The following is a 21,185-nucleotide window of genomic DNA, read 5'->3' on the forward strand; positions in this document are numbered from 1 at the left end:
CAATTTGTCAACTTGTTGGTACTTTGTTGGAAGGCTCATAATATGGTTTTCTATTCATAGCAGCAGTATGCACATGATAAAGCCTAAAGCAGTTCAACATATAACACTTGTTTTGTTCCAATTACAGTATGATCATCAGCAGTTGCGTGCACGAGTGGATCATGCATCTCACACAGAAGTATATACACTGTAGACAAAGACATTTCATTTCTTTATTAATTTTTGTAAATGTTGAGCTGGTGTACAGAGTTAATTGTCAATAGATGTCCTCGGATTTCATTGGATTAAAAGGCTTTTACATGTATATTTTAAATTCATGTTTGACTCTCCATAACAATAAAAAAAAGCAAAACAAAAGTTTAAAATACCCACAAGACCCCTGTTTTATCCCCAGGTTGCAGGCATTACCCAGAACTCAACAGTCTCTTGGTAGCTACAGCTGTATGATGATAAAAGTACATCCATAACATAATTAGAATCCCAGTTGACAAGTAAGGGTGCATAGCATTCTAAGTAAGTAAATATATATATATATATATATATATATATATATATTTTCATATATTTTATATATATAGCCTTTTTATTTTAAAAACATTTTCTGTGCATGTGCGCAGTTGCATTCCTTAGTATTGAGTAATATGCTATTGCGTTAATAATGTCTTCAATCCATTCTAAAGGAATATACATGTGTTCTCTAGTTTTTGCAACAGTTAATATTTTTGCATGAACTTGGTGCATGGCATCATCTCCTTTGTCCCTCAGTGCAGGGCTCTCCATTGTTCATTTTTGTGATGCAACCACTCTTCCTCTGTTGCACTTAGTTGGACTCCTCCTTTCAAACTGTGTTCACTGTCATCATGTGTAAGCCTTATAATCGGCTCAGTCTTATATTTGGTAAAAGGGGCAGAAATAGATAGGGTTAGGTTGTGTTGAGGAAAAATGCTTGTCATCTTGAAAGACTAACCGTCGGAGGCACTAAAAGCCTTCCCGCAATAGTTCCATCGAACTTCAAAGTGCTCCATTTTAGTGTGTTTTCATCCGACCCCCTCCCCGAGCTCAACCCTGACATCAGCAGCAGCTCCATAAATGGCTCCTGCTTCAGAAAGCAACCCAATCATACCTTAATTATAAGCCCTTGAAGAGCAAACCGTGCATAAGGGGTTATACAATTACACTACTGTGTAATCTCTTTTGACATCTAAACTTTTTTAAAAACACAATAAAATAAAAATAAAATCTGATGCAGGGTTATTTGTAAAAACATCCAAAACCTATTTTAGGTTTCTCTCTATAAATCTCTTCTATTTCATGGTTTCTATGAATGTTTGCAATGAATAATGATGATCAACAGCAGTTAATGAGTTGAAACAACAGAGTTAATACCCTATCCTCTACTAGTGTACACAGCCACAAAGATGACTACTTTATAACAAGACTTATAATATACCATGAATTTACATTAATCATCTCTGGCTGTGAAGCCGTACTAAAACAAACACATTTTGATTGGTGGTTATTGCAACATTTTTGTGACGGACATTTTTTCCACAAGAAAGCATTCAATGTCTAACATAATGTTTGAAATAAATGCATGTAGATAACAGATATCATGTGAGATGGCACGCGTATTGAGGTAAATCAACTTTAAAAAATATATGTGAATTAGAGTTATAATCTCAGAGCTTTTGCTCTTTGTCCATTTGTAATATTACTTCCTGTAATATTATCACAACTTTAGAAATGTCCCAATATCAAGGACTGAATATGTGATATTAAAATCACACACACAGCACACACTCACACACACAAACACACATTCAATAGGATTTCTTTCAAGGTGCATATGAATGTAAATAAGATTTGAAAGCTAGTACTAAACATACCTACATTTCATAGTGAAAAAACCGACACTGGGCACTTTGCAGATGGGTCAGCTGGTATGAGGTCATACCAATATTTGCCCAGTGTTAGTCAGTTTATTATAATGTTGCAAAGTGATGAAATGTAGAATACTAATGTACTGACATCATTCTGCATGAAGTGAGGAGTAGCATAAAGCTGTGATTGTAAGCCTGAGCTTTGGAAGAACATGATCTGCGATCGTAAAATCCTCTCTGTCACTCAAACACATGCACACAAACAATCCTTTCCTTTTATAAGCAGTTATTGCTTCTTCTGATGTACAGTTAAGACAGTAAATCATGACAAAAAAAGACATAACACCAAAGAAAGGAGTGAAACGAGAGACACGCTTTGGGAGGGGCCAGGCTCACAGTTGCGGGTCAGTATTACAGTTTCTCATCACAGTGATTGGCGACTGACTGTCTTTGCTACTTTCCAAACATTGCCAAGGAGACAAACATGAAACGTCCTCGACCCTCGATCCAACACTTTCCTTTCTCCAGCTAACTCTGTTTCCCAGTCAAACCAGTGCTACATTATTACCAGCATTTCAGTGACTTTACTCTCATCAAGGGACATCTACTGGTGGGGGTGAGATGGTCTATAAGTGCACCTTATGTGTGGTGGTGTCAAATACTGCATGATGAGGTCAAACACACACTGCTACGAGCTGAATGTGAGATCCTGCCCCCTGCTGGAGGAGGACAGGACTGCTACATCTACTGTGAGAGGCTGACTGGAGGGGGGAGAGGTAGGGCTTTAAGGGCAAGATTTAGGGTAAGGGTATTGTGGTTTTGGTTCAGATAGACACCTGATTAACAGAAACCTCACATTTACGGCACACTGGGGACAAGAAAAGGCGGAGGAGTGGGATAGTAGAGTAGGTTAATCTGTCCCTCATCATAAATCTCTTTTTCACCTTCTCCACAAGGCAACCCACTCTGAGGGAAGATTAGGGAGGCAGGTTTACTGCAGAAACCAGCCTCCCAAAGCTCGAAAACCCCACAGTACAGTTAACTGACCTACAGTATGTCTTCCCTCTACAGTTTGACATGTCAAAAGCAAAGGGTTGAAGCACATGAAAAGCACAAAGAAACAAACAACCTGACACACAAAAATGCAACGTTTAAAAACAGGCATAGCGACACGACATTTGCTTGTTCTTGTACCCACAAAGATCTCAGGATATATAGAATAATATATAGGTTCAGACCGATGGAACAAACCAAACAAGAAAAACGGGGAATAATTTCTTATGTACCTGAAACAGCAGCATCAGTGGCATCGCATAAGGATCTTAAAACATAAACAACACACGTAACACACAGTCAAGTAGAGCATTTTAGTGCATACGATATTATGTACAACACTGATATCCTTGGGTGATAATTGTAGCTTTACTGGACTTTGAGAGCACTGGGACAGGTTTGAAACTAGTTTGGGGGCTCTTAGCTGGAAGAGTGTGGCAGAGAGGAGGGGGAGTAACCTGTTGCCTAGAGATTTTGTATTTCTCAGTATTTTAGTCTCCCCTTTTCTTAAATTTGACTGATGAAGTTTTCACCCGTTGGTTTAAAAACGTGCCAGTTATTGACCATACCCAACATTGCATGCCTATCCCATACAGCAGTGTGTCCTCCCCATCCCTCCCCACCCCTATATTCCCTCAGTATTTGTAGTTAAAGACAGGCCATGCAGCAGCAGTCACTCATGCTGATACAGATAACAGGAAGCACATTTTGGTTGCTAGTTTTTTTTTGTTTTTTGTTTTGTATACGAAATCATGCTTCTAGCCTATAGTAGATGTATTTTTTCCCACAGTTTCTTTAAAAAAAAAAAAGGTAATAAAAACTACGAGTAATTCTGTATCCTTCTCTTCCAGTGCGTGCTGATAGTCGGCAAAGCCGCTATGGTTGTGGCGTTGCCGTTCATTTCTGTCTGTTTGCCTTTTAATGTGTGTTCTTCCTCCTGTCAGCTGCTGCTGGTCATGTGTCCATGTAGGATGGGTTTGGTGAAGGGGTTGAATCCTGTGGAGAACTCTGTGGAGACAAGGAAACACGTTGATTTAGATACAACCTACCAGGAATCTACGGAGCAGACATGCAGGTTGCAGTAAGTCAATGCAAAAGTGAGTATATGCAGTCTTTCAATTTGCCTTGGCTAAACTGTCCATATTGGAAATTCCCAACAGTTAAAGCTGAACTGAATTCCTCTCCAATTCTGATCTAGTTATACTTTATAAAACAGCACATTGTTTCTGCAGAAGCATGAAGCAAAAATGGTTGGCAGAAGTGGTTTAACATTCAGTAGGGAGTCACTTGACGTATCAGTAATATCAGGAATGTCATGGCCTTTATGTTAGAAAGGGCAAGTCACAGATGCACACACACTCGCACACACACTGCAGTGGCTCCAGATAGCAACTGGCTTTGCAGCTTTGACCTTGGAGCTGACACATTACAAGATCCTTTTTGGTTGCTTGTTTTGCTGAGTGCTCACTGTGCCAACCCTTTTTCCAGCTTGTTACAGCATGCATGAAGAAATAAACTGGCCTGACATTATTTATAGCTGAACAATGATGCTCTACTTGCGTCAAACTTGCGTTGTTTGTCTGTATGGCATTATATTGAGTGCACATAAACTAGTTTTTACAAATACATAAATGACACATTTTAGAGAAATTGTTATCACACAAAGAACAATTTAATTTAAGCAGACCAAAATCAATTATGTGCCCAATGCGTTTGATTTTACTCACCAATATAACTCCATACATTTAAAGTAAAGCATTTTGCCAAAGGCGAGCAGCCTCAACTTCTATTGTTTAGGTTGTAAAAACGGGGAGGTAGGTATTGCAAAAATAAAATGAATAAGGAATAAAGTATCACTTCTGCATTAATGCTGACAATTTATAACACAATAAATTACGTTTAAGACATATTTAAAAATGGTTTTCATGGAAATTCCCCATTTTCTGAGACTTTAATTGAGTTGCTCAACTGATCCGACAGTCTTCAATCCTTATTCTTTTTCTGTGTTTTATAATTTTGTACCCTTTGTTACACTGAACATTTATTTTGCTGTGCCAGAATCACGTTACAAGTCATTAGTATTGAATTAAAAGGTACATTCAGATGCATTTAACCCAGAGAGACTGGATTAAATGGTAGCCCACAGGTCAGACGGGGCGCTGTGGGTCAGTCCCGTACCTGCAGGGACGCAGCACTCACTCTGCCTCATTGCTTAACTCTCCGCAGACTGGCACATTTCACTATCTGAGCACCTTTCTTCACATCCACAGAATCGGGCTACATCAGGGGGGAAGGGGTTGGCAGCAGAAGAGGTGCAAGGGTTGAGAAGAGGTGGGATGAAGAGAGCCGAACAACAGGTTGAGGGAACATTAGTAAGGGAGAGTGAAATAAAGGAGACATGACAGATGAGGAAAGGAAACAGAAATGGAACAACAGGGGAAAGAAGCAGTCCCACAAGAAAAGAGAGGACAGGAAATGAACAGGAAAAACAGATGTAATAGAAGTGTGAGAAACAAATACGTGAAGGAAGGGGACAGAGGGGAAAAAAAAGAAATGATGTATAAACAATCGAGCAAGGACAAAGTGATTGGGTGGCAGTTGGAAAGACAGTTGAAGATAAGAGCCCATCAGACAGTCTTTGGGTTTCAGAGAAGACCTGCGTCAAATAATATTTACAAACATATTTTTACAATAAATGTTTCATATTCAGATGGGTGGGATTTGACAACAAAGGACCCTAATATTCTCAATTGATTTCATGTGTTTAATCATCTGCCACATTTTGCAGGTAACATTGAAAAAAGATTGTAAATAATATTTGACCCAGCTCTGACACAGAGAGTCTTGCATGTTTGAGTGATACAGCACACAGTCACAGTTGAAGGACTATAAACTTTAATGAAGGCAGAAAAGACAAGTGTCAGTCATTGAGATAACTGATGGGGACAAAATGGAAAAATATAGCCACTGCATGGAGCCACAATCAATTCACTCAGTCATTAATGTATAATAACAAACAATGATAAGTGTAGGTGCAGCTTAGTGATGACTAAAGTGATGAAAGTCTGAATGGACCGGTAAACTGTTAGCAAAAACAGCACCAGAGCAAAGGGAACTCATTTGTTCCTCCTGCATGCAGAAGATGAACATGAGGTAATAATGTTTAGGTGAAGACTAATGTAACAGAATGTCAGCAGTCAAACAAATAACCAAACAAACTTTGCATTCAATCCCTACTCCTGATTTAGGACTTAATAATATCAAAGGACACAAACTGTTCTCAGCCTGTTGTGTTGAAGCTCATGCAGGTTATTCAAGGGCTGTCGGGAAATGCCTGGGATACCACGATGAGACTTTCAAGCTTACTTCAGAGCCCCATAAACTAGCTGTACATTAAATCAGACAGGCCCTCATCAGATGGTCAGCTGCCTGCAGATCAGAAGCCCACCTTGCTGCTGTCCCGGCCCAGGATGGCGTAGCTCATGAACTGCTCTGCATCAAGCTCCAGCTCGTTGTCTTCCTGCAGAGAACCATCCAGACTCACCTCCTGAACCCCCTCCTCAACTGAACCCTTCCCTCTGCGCACAACCTTACGCACAATCTATCAGATACACACATGTACACAAGGGGGTGGGAGAGAGTGATGGATGGAGGCAGAGAGTGGGAATAAGGCAGTGAAAAGACAGAGTTGGTGAAATATAAAAGGAATGGAGGAAATGTCTATATTTGTGGATACAAACAGTCTAATAGAGTGATACTTTTTATGATGAACCAAACATCAACATAATTGATTATCAGCTTAATAATCAATTATGTGGAGAGATGTTGAGTGAGTATTGTGACACTGACAAAGTAGAAAACAATCTGAGAAAACAGTGTACAAATATGTTGCAATGGCTGACCTTTTTTGTGACAATGTTTCCATGTTCATCTGTGAACTGTTCCTCGCTTACATGCTCCCCAGGAAGATCTTCAACCTCATCGCCCTGCGGTAATACAAATATTTGCATCCTTAAATAATGTTTTTAAATAAATTGCACTTCCAACATTAAGGTGCAACTGCTACAATATATGACTATCCACAGTACAAAAGTAAACTCAGGAGGATATTATGGCTCTAATGCAAGTTAATATAGAGGCTGTGTCATTGCAGTGTAATAACGTGCATGCCATAAACTCCTCCACTAACTGGAAACATGACACAGGGGTGAGGGGTTAGAGGGGTTGTTTGTAGAAGCATGTACATTAGACAGTTGGAATCTGTGGTGTTTCTTAGCGACATTAATAATTACAGATGATAAGGATCATGTCAATGCTGTACCCTACTAATTTGCAGCGTGTCTACAGAGCTATATATAAGCTTAAAGGCATTCCTACAGCCAGAGGAGGACAAAGGCCAGTCCGGCCTGTGCAGACCAGAATAAAACATGTCAACAGAGATACATTAGGAAGTGTCCAAACGTGTTGAGGCTAACATAATCTATATACATATGTAACAGCAGAAAATACCTTTAGCAACATTTGCATAACAAATTGTCGTTAGTCAAAGTGAAATAGAAGGTGAGTTATTATTATTCTGTATTCCTTCAATTCCCTTTTCCTTATTGCCATACACAATGTTTCCTCATGTACAGAGTGTCCTCAGTTAATCCTCACTGCAGCTTTTGTTACACCCACTCCACTCCAGTGCAGTAAAGCCTATACAACCATTTACCCTATTACCATGAACCTATCCTGTATCACTGCAAATACACTGCTTCCTTAAGCCTTTCACCAAACACCATCTCTCCCCTGTTTCCTGCATGTACATATCCTCAAATTGGGCTCCACTGTCCTCTAGCCCTCGCCCTGTACCTTGAGGATGACTCTGCGGCGGACCACTCTGGTGGTGACGTTCTCCTCTTCATCGGCCACTCCCTCGCCCTCCCCGAGCTCGCGGTCCAGCTGAGCATGTATGTAGGTGAGCACAGACCGCACGGAGCCGCTGGCTATGTGGAGGACATTCTGACAGCTGATGACCAGGAAGGCCAGCAGCACGAAGCTGAAGAGGAGCTCTGTTACCAGGGCCCACATCGCCTCGCTCTGATCCCCGGCAAATCAACACAGAACCACCCACGATAATACAGGCCCTCAGTGAGTCCTGTTTCCAATGCAGCTCAGCAGGCGCAAAAGGCAACAGCTGCAGCGTGCGGCCTTCTATCACGGGTTCAGTTAAAGTTGGATTGTTTGTAGTTCATGTCCTTCCTCCATTAGTTGTGGCAGTGGGCATTTCCCTTGGGTCTCTATTCCTTTTCCTTCCCCCAGGCAGGCCAGGAGTATCCACTCAATGACATCAAATCCAAGCAAACGCAACTTTGGGAGTCTTCTATTCCCACCTCTCTCTCTTTCTGACCATGTGATCTGTGGGCTTTAAATACCTCTAGCTTCTCCGCTCTGCTCTGTTTGCTGTGGTAAGAGCACTGAGAAACTTGTCCCCTGACTTCTTCAGGTACTTTAACTACAAACTATTTCTAATCCTTAAACCTCAGTAGTTTCTCAAAAAACCATCACTCTGCAGATACAATTGTGCAACACACTGCCTCTATACTCTTGCTTAAGTGTTGTTTTCACCAGAATGAACAACAAATGCCCTAAAGGGAACTTTTCATTGCTGCTCTTGTACAGTTTTACAGCTGATTTTGTCAGTGTTGAGTGCCAGAGTAAGTTAGCACATGGAAATGTTTGGAGTGGGGGGGATCATGTAACATGAGTGGGACAGTGAGAATGTTTGCTATATTTGGCCCGACTGTTTGTGCCCATCTTAGGCCCTAGACTGTGTGTGTGTGTGTGTGTGTGTATGTGAATGTTTGATGTTTTTTTCTAGGATGTATCATTGATCTAATCTAAATCTGATTTGTTCAATGTTGAAATAAGTTTATAGGCATTGCATTACAGCAATTCAAGTCTCATTTGTCGCTCCCTCCAAAGTGAAAAATCGTATAACTTTTCACATTACACAGTAACATGCCTCTTATTTGGTATGGGAGGAGCGACACACTCACCTGGCCCTTCAGTCGCACGTCATCCCAGGCCCTCAGCTCTGGTACCCTGTGCGGGAAGCCCAAACCCTTCTCAAATGGCTGGGTACCTCTGAAGTGCCCTCGTAAGATCTCCGAGTGCCCCATGTCCCTCACCGGCTGAAGTAAGGCCTCCTGGGACGCGTGGGACGGGTCTCCATCCACAGCGTTACATACTGATGATATCATGCCTTCCATGGCCTGCCTGGGTTTAGGTTGCGTGCCCACCCAGGCCTGTGTAGGGTCAGTGACAGGGATCCACCCCGGGCCTGACTGTTCCTGCAGGTAGGAAAGGAAAGAGCCTCCACCACCTCCGTTTCCACCATTACCTGACCTGGAAGGGGAGAGTGGATCAATGTGGAGATGGTACATGTAATTTGTATGCTTACGTTAAACAACTATTAATAACCCCTTAGCGGTCACCTCCTTTGTAAGAAAGACAAATCTGTTCACCACTAACTCACCTGTCTCCATTCCGGTCTGCAACACAGCTCAGACCAGGTGACTCACTCAGCCGAGCATACACCCTTTGCTGTCCTGCAACAAGAGAAAGCCCTTCCTCTGAGCCCGTCCCTCCTCCTCCTCTTCCTCCTCCTCCTCTTCTTCCAGCTCCATCTCCGCCAGCCGTACTTGTGACTGCTGATACCTCCGAACTTGCCCCTGACCTCTGACAATTGTTCAGCCCGTTAAGATTGATCCCGGCGATGGTGCCCACAAGCGAGGCTGGTGTTGCAGTGCTGAGCGACTCAACGCCCATCTCTGAATCGTCTTCGGGCAGCTCAATGGATCCACTCAGCACCCCAACCCCTCCGCTGGCTGCGCTGGCCTGACTGGCCGGCCGACCCAGACTTCCGTACGGCAGCCCCAGGAGACCCTCTGAATCGTCAGCATTGCTGCACTCCAGCGAGGAATCCTCCACAGGCACCAGGGACGGGCTGTTGCCTGTTGGCCACACCTGCACATCAGACATCTCCATGAGGGTGTCTTCTTCTGTGGTGGCAATAGGTGCACAGTCCAGACTGGAGACTTCCTGCCAGTAAGGCTCAGCGCCCAGCGGGGAGGGCAGGCTGTACTGCATGGAGGCCGGTGAGAGAAGCTCGTCCTGCACGAGCCCATAACCTGGAGCGAGACAGAGAGAGGCACACTGACACCCGGCCCCCCGCCTCGCTCCCCACCTCACCCCCACAGCACCGGGACCACGGGAGGGGGGTAAGCTCCCCTGCCCAGGAGCTGGGGAACTAGGGGGGAGTGGGGGAGTAGAGGAGGCTGAAGGGACAAATGGGAGAGAAGTGGGGAAGGAGAGAGGGGAGGGCCAAGACAATAGGAGCTAGAATAAAGGTGCAAGGAGCTTAGGACAAGAGGGCAGCTTTTAGAAGAGGGTTTGTCAAGCTCGACCAGCCAGCACTGACTGTGAGAGCAGCAGCGGCAGCAGCAGCAGACACAGCCGGACGCACTGACTGACACTTTGTTTTGGACCCAGCAGTGACTGATGCTGCTCTGCTGGCTGCCACCTGCAGGAAGCTGTCAGGAATCAATGCCTCTGCCCCAAACCCGGGGCGATGACACACACCTGTCCAGCAGGGACGCACACTTGACACACATACACATGCCATAAACACACTTGCTCACTCTCATACGATCACACTCATACTCAGATATGCATGCATTCAAACCCACTCGGAAAAACAGGCAGGTTAATATCATTGTCAGGCTGGATAGCATGCACGCAGGCAATCTCATTCTCTCCTCACACACACACATCAGCTCACTCCACCCAGCTGCTTGCACTCATATTGACACATATTTATTATAATACATTCAATGTAACACAGCTATATAAACATATAACGTAAGGTACTGCTGATATATGCAAACACATACACTTGATTTTCCTTCTGATGTGAAAGTCACATGGTTGCTGCCTCAAACATTGATTTGAATGAGTATTTCAAGTGCAATTATATCAATTAGAAAAACTGCACATCGATAATGGGCTTTGGACTCAGGTCACTCCTTCAACTGTCTTGAACACCCTTTGTGACAATATCTTTCTCTTTGTAAAAGCAGACCTGGCATGATAGAGCACAGTGTCACAGCAGCAGGAATGTTTTTTTTTTATTGAGATAGTAACTTTACATTGCATATAAGGGAAGCTAAATCCAGTTGAAAACTATGAAGAATGCACTATATACACAATATGCCTTATTTCATGCTAAATAGATAACTTAAAAAATGTTGAATAGTTTAAGTAAATGATGAATGGGAATGTATGTTAACAAAAGTGTGAGTGGCACCATGACTAACACTACAGGATGTCTTACCAGGAACTACATTAACCAGACGATGAAATAGGAGATGTTGTGCAGGGCAGAGTATGTAGATAAGAGAGACAGAGAGAGATGTAGGGGTGTGTGTGTGTGTGTGTGTGTGTGTGTATTCTCATAGTGATGAGAAAGCTGTGCAGAGCTGTAACTTGATTCATGGTTGGCAGTGTTTCTGTTGAGGACTGCTGAGTGTGCAAGAGATATTTGTGACACCAAGCAGCCAGAAGGACCTCTTGTCCTACTTTCAGCCCTTCTGTCGGTGTGTCTGTGGAAACTAGCATTCTTATATTTTACATTGTTCATTTTGTGCTTTGTTTATTAAGGTAAAACACAAAAATCTGCCGTAAAACAGCAATGACTCTGGATTCATCCGTTGCTGACAGAATATCTAATTGTAAAACCTGAACACAGAACAATGATAATGAGTAAATAGTTTAAGTTTGGAAATAGTAATAGGACCGCAGGATCCTTGAAAGATTAGGAGGCCCTAATCACAAACGCTTGATTGCCCTTTGGCTACACCTTAAATGCTGCATTTAATAATAGTATTATACAGTAAGCTGCTGCAAATACGGTTAGAGCGATAATAATATATTTCAAATCTAATTACAAAGAAGTGAAACCGATCTCCTATTTTCAAATACTTGAAGATGAACTTCTGCATAAATTGTTTGTATATCTGAGGAACATGACCGAGTCTATTTTAGAAGTAAGAGTAACAACTGTAGTAGTAAGTATTTCTCTATGAGGTGAAGGACCATGTGTGAATTAAAAAATATATTTCTTTTTAGTCTGTTTATAAAATAGAAAGACAGACTATGATAATATATCAACATCTATGTTGTGTTACGAGTGTGTTTGGGTGACACCACACAAACTACAACATGACATTTTGTCTGTTATGAATTAGATAATGAAAGAGTTTGTCAGTCCCCTCTCTCCATGTTAGAAGATGAGGCAATGATGGTGAAAGAAAACAATTAAGGGAGTGGGCAAGTGTGAAGTAGGAAAAATTATTGCCTGACCCCACTGATTATAATACACAAGTACAGAAAAAAATAGCAGTGAAGCGTTAAAGTACATGTAAAGGAAGTATACTTATTTTGTCCATATACCAAATACTGATACACTGGTCACACATGTATATGGAGGACACAAAACAGTTACGGTAGCCTATATAACATAAAACACATATATAGACGCTCACACACAGACTTATAGATGAGCTCACATTAAATAATAAGCACATTTACAATAAGGGAAGGGACAATATAAAATTGACCCTCGAACAACACCCACAAAGACATTTAAAACGTATATATTGCACAAAATAATTACCGTAATCAGATGGACACAGTTTACATTGAACCAGTGACATACAAAAACAACCACAACATTCATACATGAAGAGAGCAGACGCAAATTCACAAAAAAGGTTTGTGGCCTTTTTTACTCCCTATGGGACAGATCCCTGAGGAGGAAGAGACAGACTAGTCATTCTCATTATGCATGCCATGCAAAAACACATGTCTGTTGGTCAAGCAGCATTAAAGGCCAATGCAGCATTTAAGTCGACATCTCCAACAAGCCAGTGTTACTCCTGCCCCTCATCCCAGTGTCTCATGCAAACACAAGGGGGATGAGCGATGAAAGTCGGCCTCATGCACATGCAGACAGGCAGGAGGACAGGGAAAGAAGGGATGGGAGAAGAGGGAAGGACAGAGTAGGATAAAATAGAAAAGGGCAGCAAGAGAGGAATATAAAATAGGGGGATGATCACAGACAGAAACAGCGATAGAGAGCGAGGGTCACCTCCCCCCTCCCAGTGGGTGCTGAGTACAAAGTCTGTGTGAGGTGTATCGGTCACAGAGCGGACACTTAAAAAGGTGGGGTTTTCAAGAGCACAAAAATAAAGAAAATGCACGACTAGTCGCCAAAAAAAGGAAAAAGATAAAGATGTGGGTCAGAGGTCAACATGAGGTTGGCATGAGTTCAGAGTTCGGAGAGGAGTGAGAAGGAGGAAGAGTAGGGCGGCTAGGCTGCAGATGACATGTCCAGAGAAACACAGAGAGAGGGACAGATTCACAGGGAATGAAAACAGGGCTCCCAAAAGGACATTCAACATTAGCCCTAAAAAGACTCAAACTTCTCCACATGCAGCCACAGGCAGAGAGAATTTAGATGTCCTAAAACAAAGGTCTTAAAGAATAGGTCTTCCTGAATCATGATCTAATGTATTTTTTACGTTTACTAACCTAGAAAGTGAAGTAGATTAGAATAAATAAACTAGAACTATGAGGATACGGATAAGTCAAATCCTAAAGACATTGTTTTAAAAAAAGAGGGGAAGACTGGAAAAGTCAGAGAAAGATATGAAGGCTGCAGTATAAGTGACTTCTCTGGTCTACTCTAGCTCTGCTTTTTCTGTTTAACTCCTAAAATAAAAAAACATTATAGAACTGAACCTGACTTTACAGTAAGTAGCAGTTCTACACTTTGGGGTATACAATAATGTGCTTTAGTTGCAAAGGGTTGTGAGAAGATCAATGCCACTTTCATAATTATGGTCAACCCAGTCTCACGGCATTTCGTGTTATAGTCACGAAATGTATTTAATCTATTGATTCGTGTTCACCAACACGATTTTTGCATTGTTTTCGTGTCACACAGAACGATTTTAAAAGCAATGTATTTCTATTGGTAGCATAGTTCGTGCCTGCACCACGTCTTTTTGTCCGGTCGGGTCTTGGAAGACCGGAAGTTGTGTGGTTCATAAAAACATGTTCTTACTCAATATCTTACCCTAACCCTTTTATTTTAAATTGTATAATGTCGGAGTTTTTTTGCCGTTCGCAAGGAAAATAAATGGGGCTCAGAAACTCAGAATACTGAAATCTGTAATTTGTTATTATTTGGTGCAGGCACGAAACATACTACCAAAAGTAGCTTTTAAAATCGTTCTGTGTCAGAATACTGAAATCTGTATTTTTTGTATCTCTTTTTCCTTCAAATGTGTTATTATTTACATTGCTTTTAAAATCGTTCTGTGTGACACGAATATTTTTTTAAAAATCGTGTTGGTGAACACGAATCAATAGATTAATTTCGTGACTATAACACGAAATGCCGTGAGACTGTGTTGTTATGGTAACTATGAAGCTACTGCTAGCAGCGGTTAGCTTAGCTTAGCACAAAGACTATAGGGAAACAGCTAGATTGGCTCTGTCTAAAGATCAAACATCCACCTACCAGCACTTCTAAGTCAACTAACGCTTTAACGTTTTGCTACACAAATTCAGCTAGCGTGGACGAGACACAATAACGGTTTTAATCTCTTTTCAGTCTTTATGCTAAGCTAAACTAACCAGAGGCTAGCAGAAGTAGCTTCATATTTACCACACAGATATGACAGTGGTATGGATCTTTTTCATCTAGAAAATTTGCAAATTTCCCAAAATGTAAAAATGTAAAACTGAACAAAAATAATTTGTTAAATAAATTAAGGAATGAAACATTAATGCAAAATGAGAATTCAAATCTAATGCACAAGGAAGTTGAAAAATGCCACAATATTTATTCTAAAGACGTGGCCTTGAGGTAATTTGCAATTCCTTCGAGCATTTATAGACTTATTTTTTCTTTTCTTGGTTTGATTGATTTATTCATTTAATTATTTCTTAATTAAACTTGATGAATTTCTTAATTAAATCACTTCATACGTATTGCCTAAAAAGTCAGTTTTCGTCTTCTACTTTATCTCTGTGCCTTTGGGACATACTTAATCTGAACAGTAAATCATAAACCTCTTGAAACCCATCACTGTGATCATTGTGAGGTTAGCCGAAAACACAATATCCAGGTTTTCAAAGCGTCGCCACATATTTACGCAGAACGTCAAAGCAGGAAAGGCCTTTGGGAGGCAGGTAGCCAGACAGATAGACAGACAAGACAGATACGGTTACATCAGATTCACTGCAGCTGTGATCTGAACATCTCCCTTTTCACCCTTTGACCCTCATGGTCATATTTCTATGCATTGTTACATCTCCAAGTATTGCTCCAGTTTTCACAGATTAGGACTCCTGTCACCTGTCAGACTGACTCATCGTCTGCACTGGATACAGAGAGGAGAAGCCAGTCCAGAAAGAAGGGGAGCTCACACCAGTCCAGAGGTGAAAATGGAGTCAATAAGATGTAGAGTATGCATGTGTGAAGGAAACCATGAGGAAAAGGAGTAAAAGACTGAGGACTGACAATTGGTAAGGAGGTCAGTTAAGCTAGGCTATACTTACAGTTGGATCTAGTTTACTGACCATGTATGACAATGTGTTGCTTAATAACAATTCACTCTAAAATGTAAGCCCTCTTAATGCTATAAAAGCACATCAACTATTGAATAATCTAATTATTTGACATGAACATACAAATTAACAAAAATATCAACAATAATAACACAACAAACTATAGATTATATAAATATTAATTTATCTGTAAGGTGTTTTGCTCAAAGGCTATTAAGTAATGGGATTAATGCAAACTATAGAGATTCAGTTTATTTATTTTTGTATACTTCACTCTACTTCCCATCATATTGATGAATCCGTAGAGAAATGCATAACGAAAGGCACTACAGAGGTTGTAGCACAGTAGGAGTGTCCTGAGTCCCTCTGCATGTTGTCCTGCAAAAGTTTGACGTTTGTGGCAGCTTTCATTCACAACGGCATCACGGGGGAATACATGATAGGACAAAGGGACAGCAGTCAGAATCAAGAGGGAAACACACTTTACTTTCAAGGGATAATAGGGAGCGAGGTGGTATGTTTATTTGAAATATGGCTCAGCATCAAAGCAAAAGGGACATGGGGGAAGGGGCTGCAGTGTGGAATTTGGAGAGGGAACTTACCATTGGTCATACCAGGGGAGAGGTTGTCTATATCGTGTCGACGTCTGCTGAGGTCCCGGGATTGTCTCACAGGCTGCGGTGGCTGGCCCTCCAACATGTTGACTATGTCCATACGGTCAATACTCTTCAGAGCTGCATACAAGCTCTCCACTGCAGAAGACCCATAAGGAGGGGAACAAGCAGACAACGGAAAAGAGAAGGAAGGGAAGGGGGATTCCAGGACAAACAGCAACACCATTACAACTTTCTGCCTTCAATTGGGTTCAAGAGGTGTAAATTAGGTAAGCCCTGAGAGGCAGGTAAGATTCAGGTGATACATTTTCTATGTCTAAACGTTTTCTCACCTGTCTTAATGACTTAAAGGTGCAATTAATAACATTAATAAGATTCAGCCAGATGGCAAAATCCCTCTCCCCCTTTGATTGTGTTCACGTCAGAACACCGGGTTTGCCAGTTTGATGCACAACCGGAGTTTAGACAGTGTCACTTTAGACTCAAAGTAAGCTAACCAGCAAACCTTAGCTTTTAGCTTACTGATCAAGAAGAAAAATGGCCACTTCGTGGTTTTTCAGCTTTTGATACTTCATCAGCTGACTTAAACAAGCTAAAGCAGAACCAATGTTCACACCCAGTCTTATTCCTACTTTAGTCACTGAGCAATTTGGTTTTGGAGAGAAGCCGGGCGCATACCGTCAAAATAATAAATGTTTACTAACTGGCATGTTACAAAACTTGCTAGTACACGATAGGAAAAGAAAAAATATCCTGACAAAAAGCACCAGCCAAAACGTCCCCGCATCAGACCTAAAAAATCAATCACCGGATATTTTTCCCTGTTCGCCTCTCAGGGCTTCCATAATTTAGGTGACATGATGAGAGAAATGCACAGTAATTTCAGATGTAATGGACTCACTCTTGGCTCTCTTGCCCTCGCGTGTGGCCCACAGGTTGAGCAGCGCAGAGCTCTGCTCCAGCAGCGAGTTGGGATTCTCCACACGGATCTTATTGATGTCATCCACACTGAGCTGAAGCTCTCGCGCCAACTCTGTGGCAAAAATTAGACCGAACAAATCAAGTAAGTGAGATAAATATTTATATAATTTTGGTTGTGGGTCATGCTGTTATACTTCTACACAGTCCTTCACAGTATCTCTACCCAGAAGAGGCCATTTGTCCGTCAACAGCTCGGCTCTTGGCAGGAAAACAGGAAATAATTGGTTTCCATTGGCTAGTTGCCATGTTTGAACTTGTCGGACATAAGGTAAACATGGAAAGTTTCCAACAAATAAAATCTGATTCAGTCATTGTTTTCTCACCAGCCCAGCTCAGTCCCAATTGTTCTGCAATGACAGCCATCTTCAGCTCCGTCCTCTCCATGGCGCTCATAGATGCTGCACACACCAGACCAAAACTGACAACTTAACATCTGACATCTTTACTTTTGTTACATGTAAATTAAAGGTTGAGATTATCCCTGCATTGCCATAGCCTACTTATTTATTTATATTCAATACAGCATTATAAGAACATAAGCAGGGGCAGTTGTTGGCGGAGTAAGAGCCTCATACCCATAGCAGGTTCATTTAAGGCGCTGTATCTTTCTCTCAAAGCCAGCGGGGTCAGAGTTCGCCTCCGGTCTTCACTCCCAATAATCTGCCAGTCACAAGCAAATCACACTGAAGTCTATCATCTCACAGAAAATTATTTTAACTAAACACATTGTACTTTTGGAGCTTTACCTTGATACATGGAGGCATGTTGATGTTGAGGTTACAGAGCACATGTTGGCTGTCCTCATACTTAGTGGACTTGCGCAGGAAAGACAGGAATCCACTGTGCTCTTTACTGCTGTCTCTCAGCTTAAACACAGGGACAAAAGGAAAGCATTAAAGGTATACTGTATGTAGTGTGGAGACAGTATATTATCAATTGAACAACAAAGAATATCAAACTTAGCAAAGATCAGGACACATGGTAATACCTTAACAGAGACAGGAAGTCGGTTATCTCTGAAAGCCTGGAAGCTGAAGCAACGAGGCTGCTGGGTGGCCTTCCTCACCGGCAGCAGGTTACCTGAACACTCAAGGTGAAGCGGCATTCCCTCCATCACCTGCAAGACAGGACACAGGAATTAGCCCACACTACACTACCATTTGACCACATCAGTAATGCTCTGCCTTTCTCACTGGTGGGTAATAAAGTGTTACATTAACACCCTTTAAAACAAGTTGTTTTATTGAATATTTTATTACTTTAACCCTAACTTAAGTACATTTTTGATAGATTATATTTGTACTTCTAAACATTTGGTCTAGATAAGGCAGCACAACCCACCAAAACACACGTACGTATGCATGAAAAACACACATACACGGCGCAAACCTTGTTGTTTCTTTAAGCACTTTTTTTCTATATTGTTCTAAGAAAATAAATAGTGCTTCACGGTAGGTAGATTTGCCTGGTAGTGAAAACAAAAATGTAAATGCACCTAAAATTATTTTTCCTTTTTTAACATAAAAACCGTTATCTAATAAATTGCATCCAAGTCGTTTTTTACACAATGCTTTTCTCTCTTATTCAAGTAGTTATTTTAATAAGTACATTTACCCCTACTTGAGACAATATATTTGTAAAGTACTGTAACAACACTTAGGTACTTTTTTTGTTAAACTCTATAACTGGCCCCTGTTTCTGAACTGACCTCTATGTCTCTGCTGCGAGCCACTTCTGTGAAGTTCTCATGTTGTTCCAGGGTTTTATCCATCTTATCATCGGTCATGCAGTAGCAGCGCAGGCGGCCCTCACGCAGCTCATTCATCTTTGCAAACACCACAAACTTGGCCATGTAGGGTACGGCTGACAGCTCCCTGTAGAGCAGGTTGGCGAAGGAGATGGCCTCCGCAGTCCGAGGACAGTCGGCGAGCCAGAACCTGAGACGAAACAATGACATGGAATCTCAGTTGTGTGGAAACATCTTATTGTCTAGCTGACTATAGAATGATTTGAGATGGCAAAGTTTTACATTAACCTTAGTGGAGTAATTGTTAATATGATGTATGTGTTGCCCACGTACCGTGCTGAAACGTTTGTTGTGAAGCTGGCACAGTCTTTAGCATAATTGAGCTTGGTGGTGCCAGTAATGTCTTCCCATTGGGCTGGGGCTGTGCCACCTGGGAATCAGTCAGGATGAGAAAGGGTAAACTGGCTATTCTGGCTAAAGCAAAAGTCTCATGGTGCAAGTACAAAATAAGAAAAATAAATGTTCATCCAATTCGGAAATCTCTCTTCATTGCAAATCAGCAGTTTTGCCCCCATTAATCTTCACTTGCCATGGAAGGGAGTACACACACACACACACACACACACACACACACACACACACACACACACACACACACACACACACACACACACACACACACACACACACACACACACACACACCACACACACACACACACACACACACACACACACACACACACACACACACACACACACACACACACACACACAACACACACACACACACACACACACACACACACACACACACACACACACACACACACACACACACACACACACACACACACACACACACACTTCCTGGAGACTTATCCTAACCTTAACCATAACCAACACCTGCCTAACCCTAACCCTTACCCTAACCAAGTCTTCACCCTAAAATTAATGATTCCCCTCATGGGGACCTCCATTTTGTTCCCACATGTGACTGTGTAAACAGATTTAGGTCCCCACAAGTATAGTAATGCTAGGCCACACACACACACAGACACACACACCAGCCTTGGCATGCAGTACCTATGACTGAGCAGAGCAGACGCAGACTGGTGGTGTCTCCCTCCCCAGCGTCTCGTGGGCTGTCCCTCCAGGACGGGGGCAGGGGGATACGCAGGCCTATGGGTCGGTGAAACTTGCGTCGCCGAGGCTCCACAGTGACCACGGGGCTGAAGTTTGCCTGGTTACCCAGCAGCTTAGCAACCAGCTCATCTGGAACTGGCTGAGCCTGAGGTTGAGAGTGAATGATGGAAAGAGGGGGTATGCAACACAGGCACAGGGTGATGATATGGTAGAAAAAGGGGATAGGTAATGGAGATTGTAAAATTAGATGATAGGAAAAGAAGATGGCAGGTAAAGGGAGACAATGAGAGATCGAGGATAGGGCAATGGACGAAGAAAAGACAAGTAAAAGAAAGGACAACCGAATAGGCAAAATTAAAGGGGAAGAGAAAGAGAAAGAAGTCCACAGTGAATAAAATACCTTCTGGTTGGTTTGATCACACGTGGAAAGACAATAGCAACACAACTTTTTTTGTGGCACTTAATAACTCCTTTTTATTGTAAAATGTAACAAAGTGTATCAACATGCAAGCTTTTACAATTATGAATACAAAATGGATATCAAAGAAAGGGCACTGTGGTTTTTGACAAGGCCATTCATGACATGATCATTTAAGCAACATTTGAGTTAAATATATATATTCCTAAAAATATGTTAATACAAAATTATGAGCATATCTATTTTACTTACATTCACTATTTTATCTTAGAGGTTACATCATGTGTGGTCGCATGTTAGTTTACAATACATATTTAGCTTGTCATAAATTCATTCCTGTGTCTAAAGGACAGCAGCTGATTCATACGACATCTACTACATTTTGGTTTACTCAAACAGATTCTGATATTAGATTTACACGATTCCATCTAATGAATGCATTTCATACATTTCTGACCTCTATATATTCCAATTTTTTTAATAAATTATAAATGTTTTTAATTATGTTTTTTGTTAAAAACAAATATTAATGCAATCATAGTATTGAACTGGAAAAAATATCTTCACACTGAAAAACAAAGGCTAATAAAGTCTTGATATCATGTCAGCAAATATGAAAAAAATTGTGCACATTCATACAAATATTAAAAATCTTTGAAAGGACTT

The 21,185-nt window shown here is 41.5% G+C and overlaps 1 protein-coding gene across 17 annotated transcripts in view; it reads right to left on the bottom strand.

Moving 5' to 3' along the window:
* Positions 1-198: 198 nt before the first annotated feature.
* ank1a (ankyrin 1, erythrocytic a) overlaps positions 199-21,185 on the bottom strand; it is a 48,097-nt gene continuing 27,110 nt past the window's right edge. For 7 of the 17 annotated variants that reach the window (XM_034238196.1, XM_034238197.1, XM_034238191.1 and 4 more), the window contains 15 exons: positions 20,042-20,246; positions 19,290-19,386; positions 18,918-19,146; positions 18,198-18,326; positions 17,956-18,075; positions 17,785-17,869; positions 17,533-17,607; positions 17,130-17,261; positions 16,217-16,366; positions 9,454-10,108; positions 8,975-9,323; positions 6,836-6,919; positions 6,382-6,534; positions 5,112-5,210; positions 199-3,941 (listed from right to left, as the gene is read on the bottom strand). In XM_034238196.1, the coding sequence (XP_034094087.1) occupies positions 5,139-5,210; positions 6,382-6,534; positions 6,836-6,919; positions 8,975-9,323; positions 9,454-10,108; positions 16,217-16,366; positions 17,130-17,261; positions 17,533-17,607; positions 17,785-17,869; positions 17,956-18,075; positions 18,198-18,326; positions 18,918-19,146; positions 19,290-19,386; positions 20,042-20,246 (2,535 nt within the window). In that variant the 3' untranslated portion in view covers positions 199-3,941; positions 5,112-5,138. Of the gene's footprint in view, positions 3,942-5,111; positions 5,211-5,683; positions 6,535-6,835; positions 6,920-7,787; positions 8,649-8,974; positions 9,324-9,453; positions 13,353-14,498; positions 16,019-16,216; positions 16,367-17,129; positions 17,262-17,532; positions 17,608-17,784; positions 17,870-17,955; positions 18,076-18,197; positions 18,327-18,917; positions 19,147-19,289; positions 19,387-20,041; positions 20,247-21,185 lie in introns of those variants that run through there. The other 10 variants (XM_034238190.1, XM_034238200.1, XM_034238198.1 and 7 more) reach the window with 10 other exon arrangements.

This window comes from Gymnodraco acuticeps, unplaced genomic scaffold, assembly GCF_902827175.1.
Source record: "Gymnodraco acuticeps unplaced genomic scaffold, fGymAcu1.1, whole genome shotgun sequence".
Taxonomy (NCBI): Eukaryota; Metazoa; Chordata; class Actinopteri; order Perciformes; family Bathydraconidae; genus Gymnodraco; species Gymnodraco acuticeps.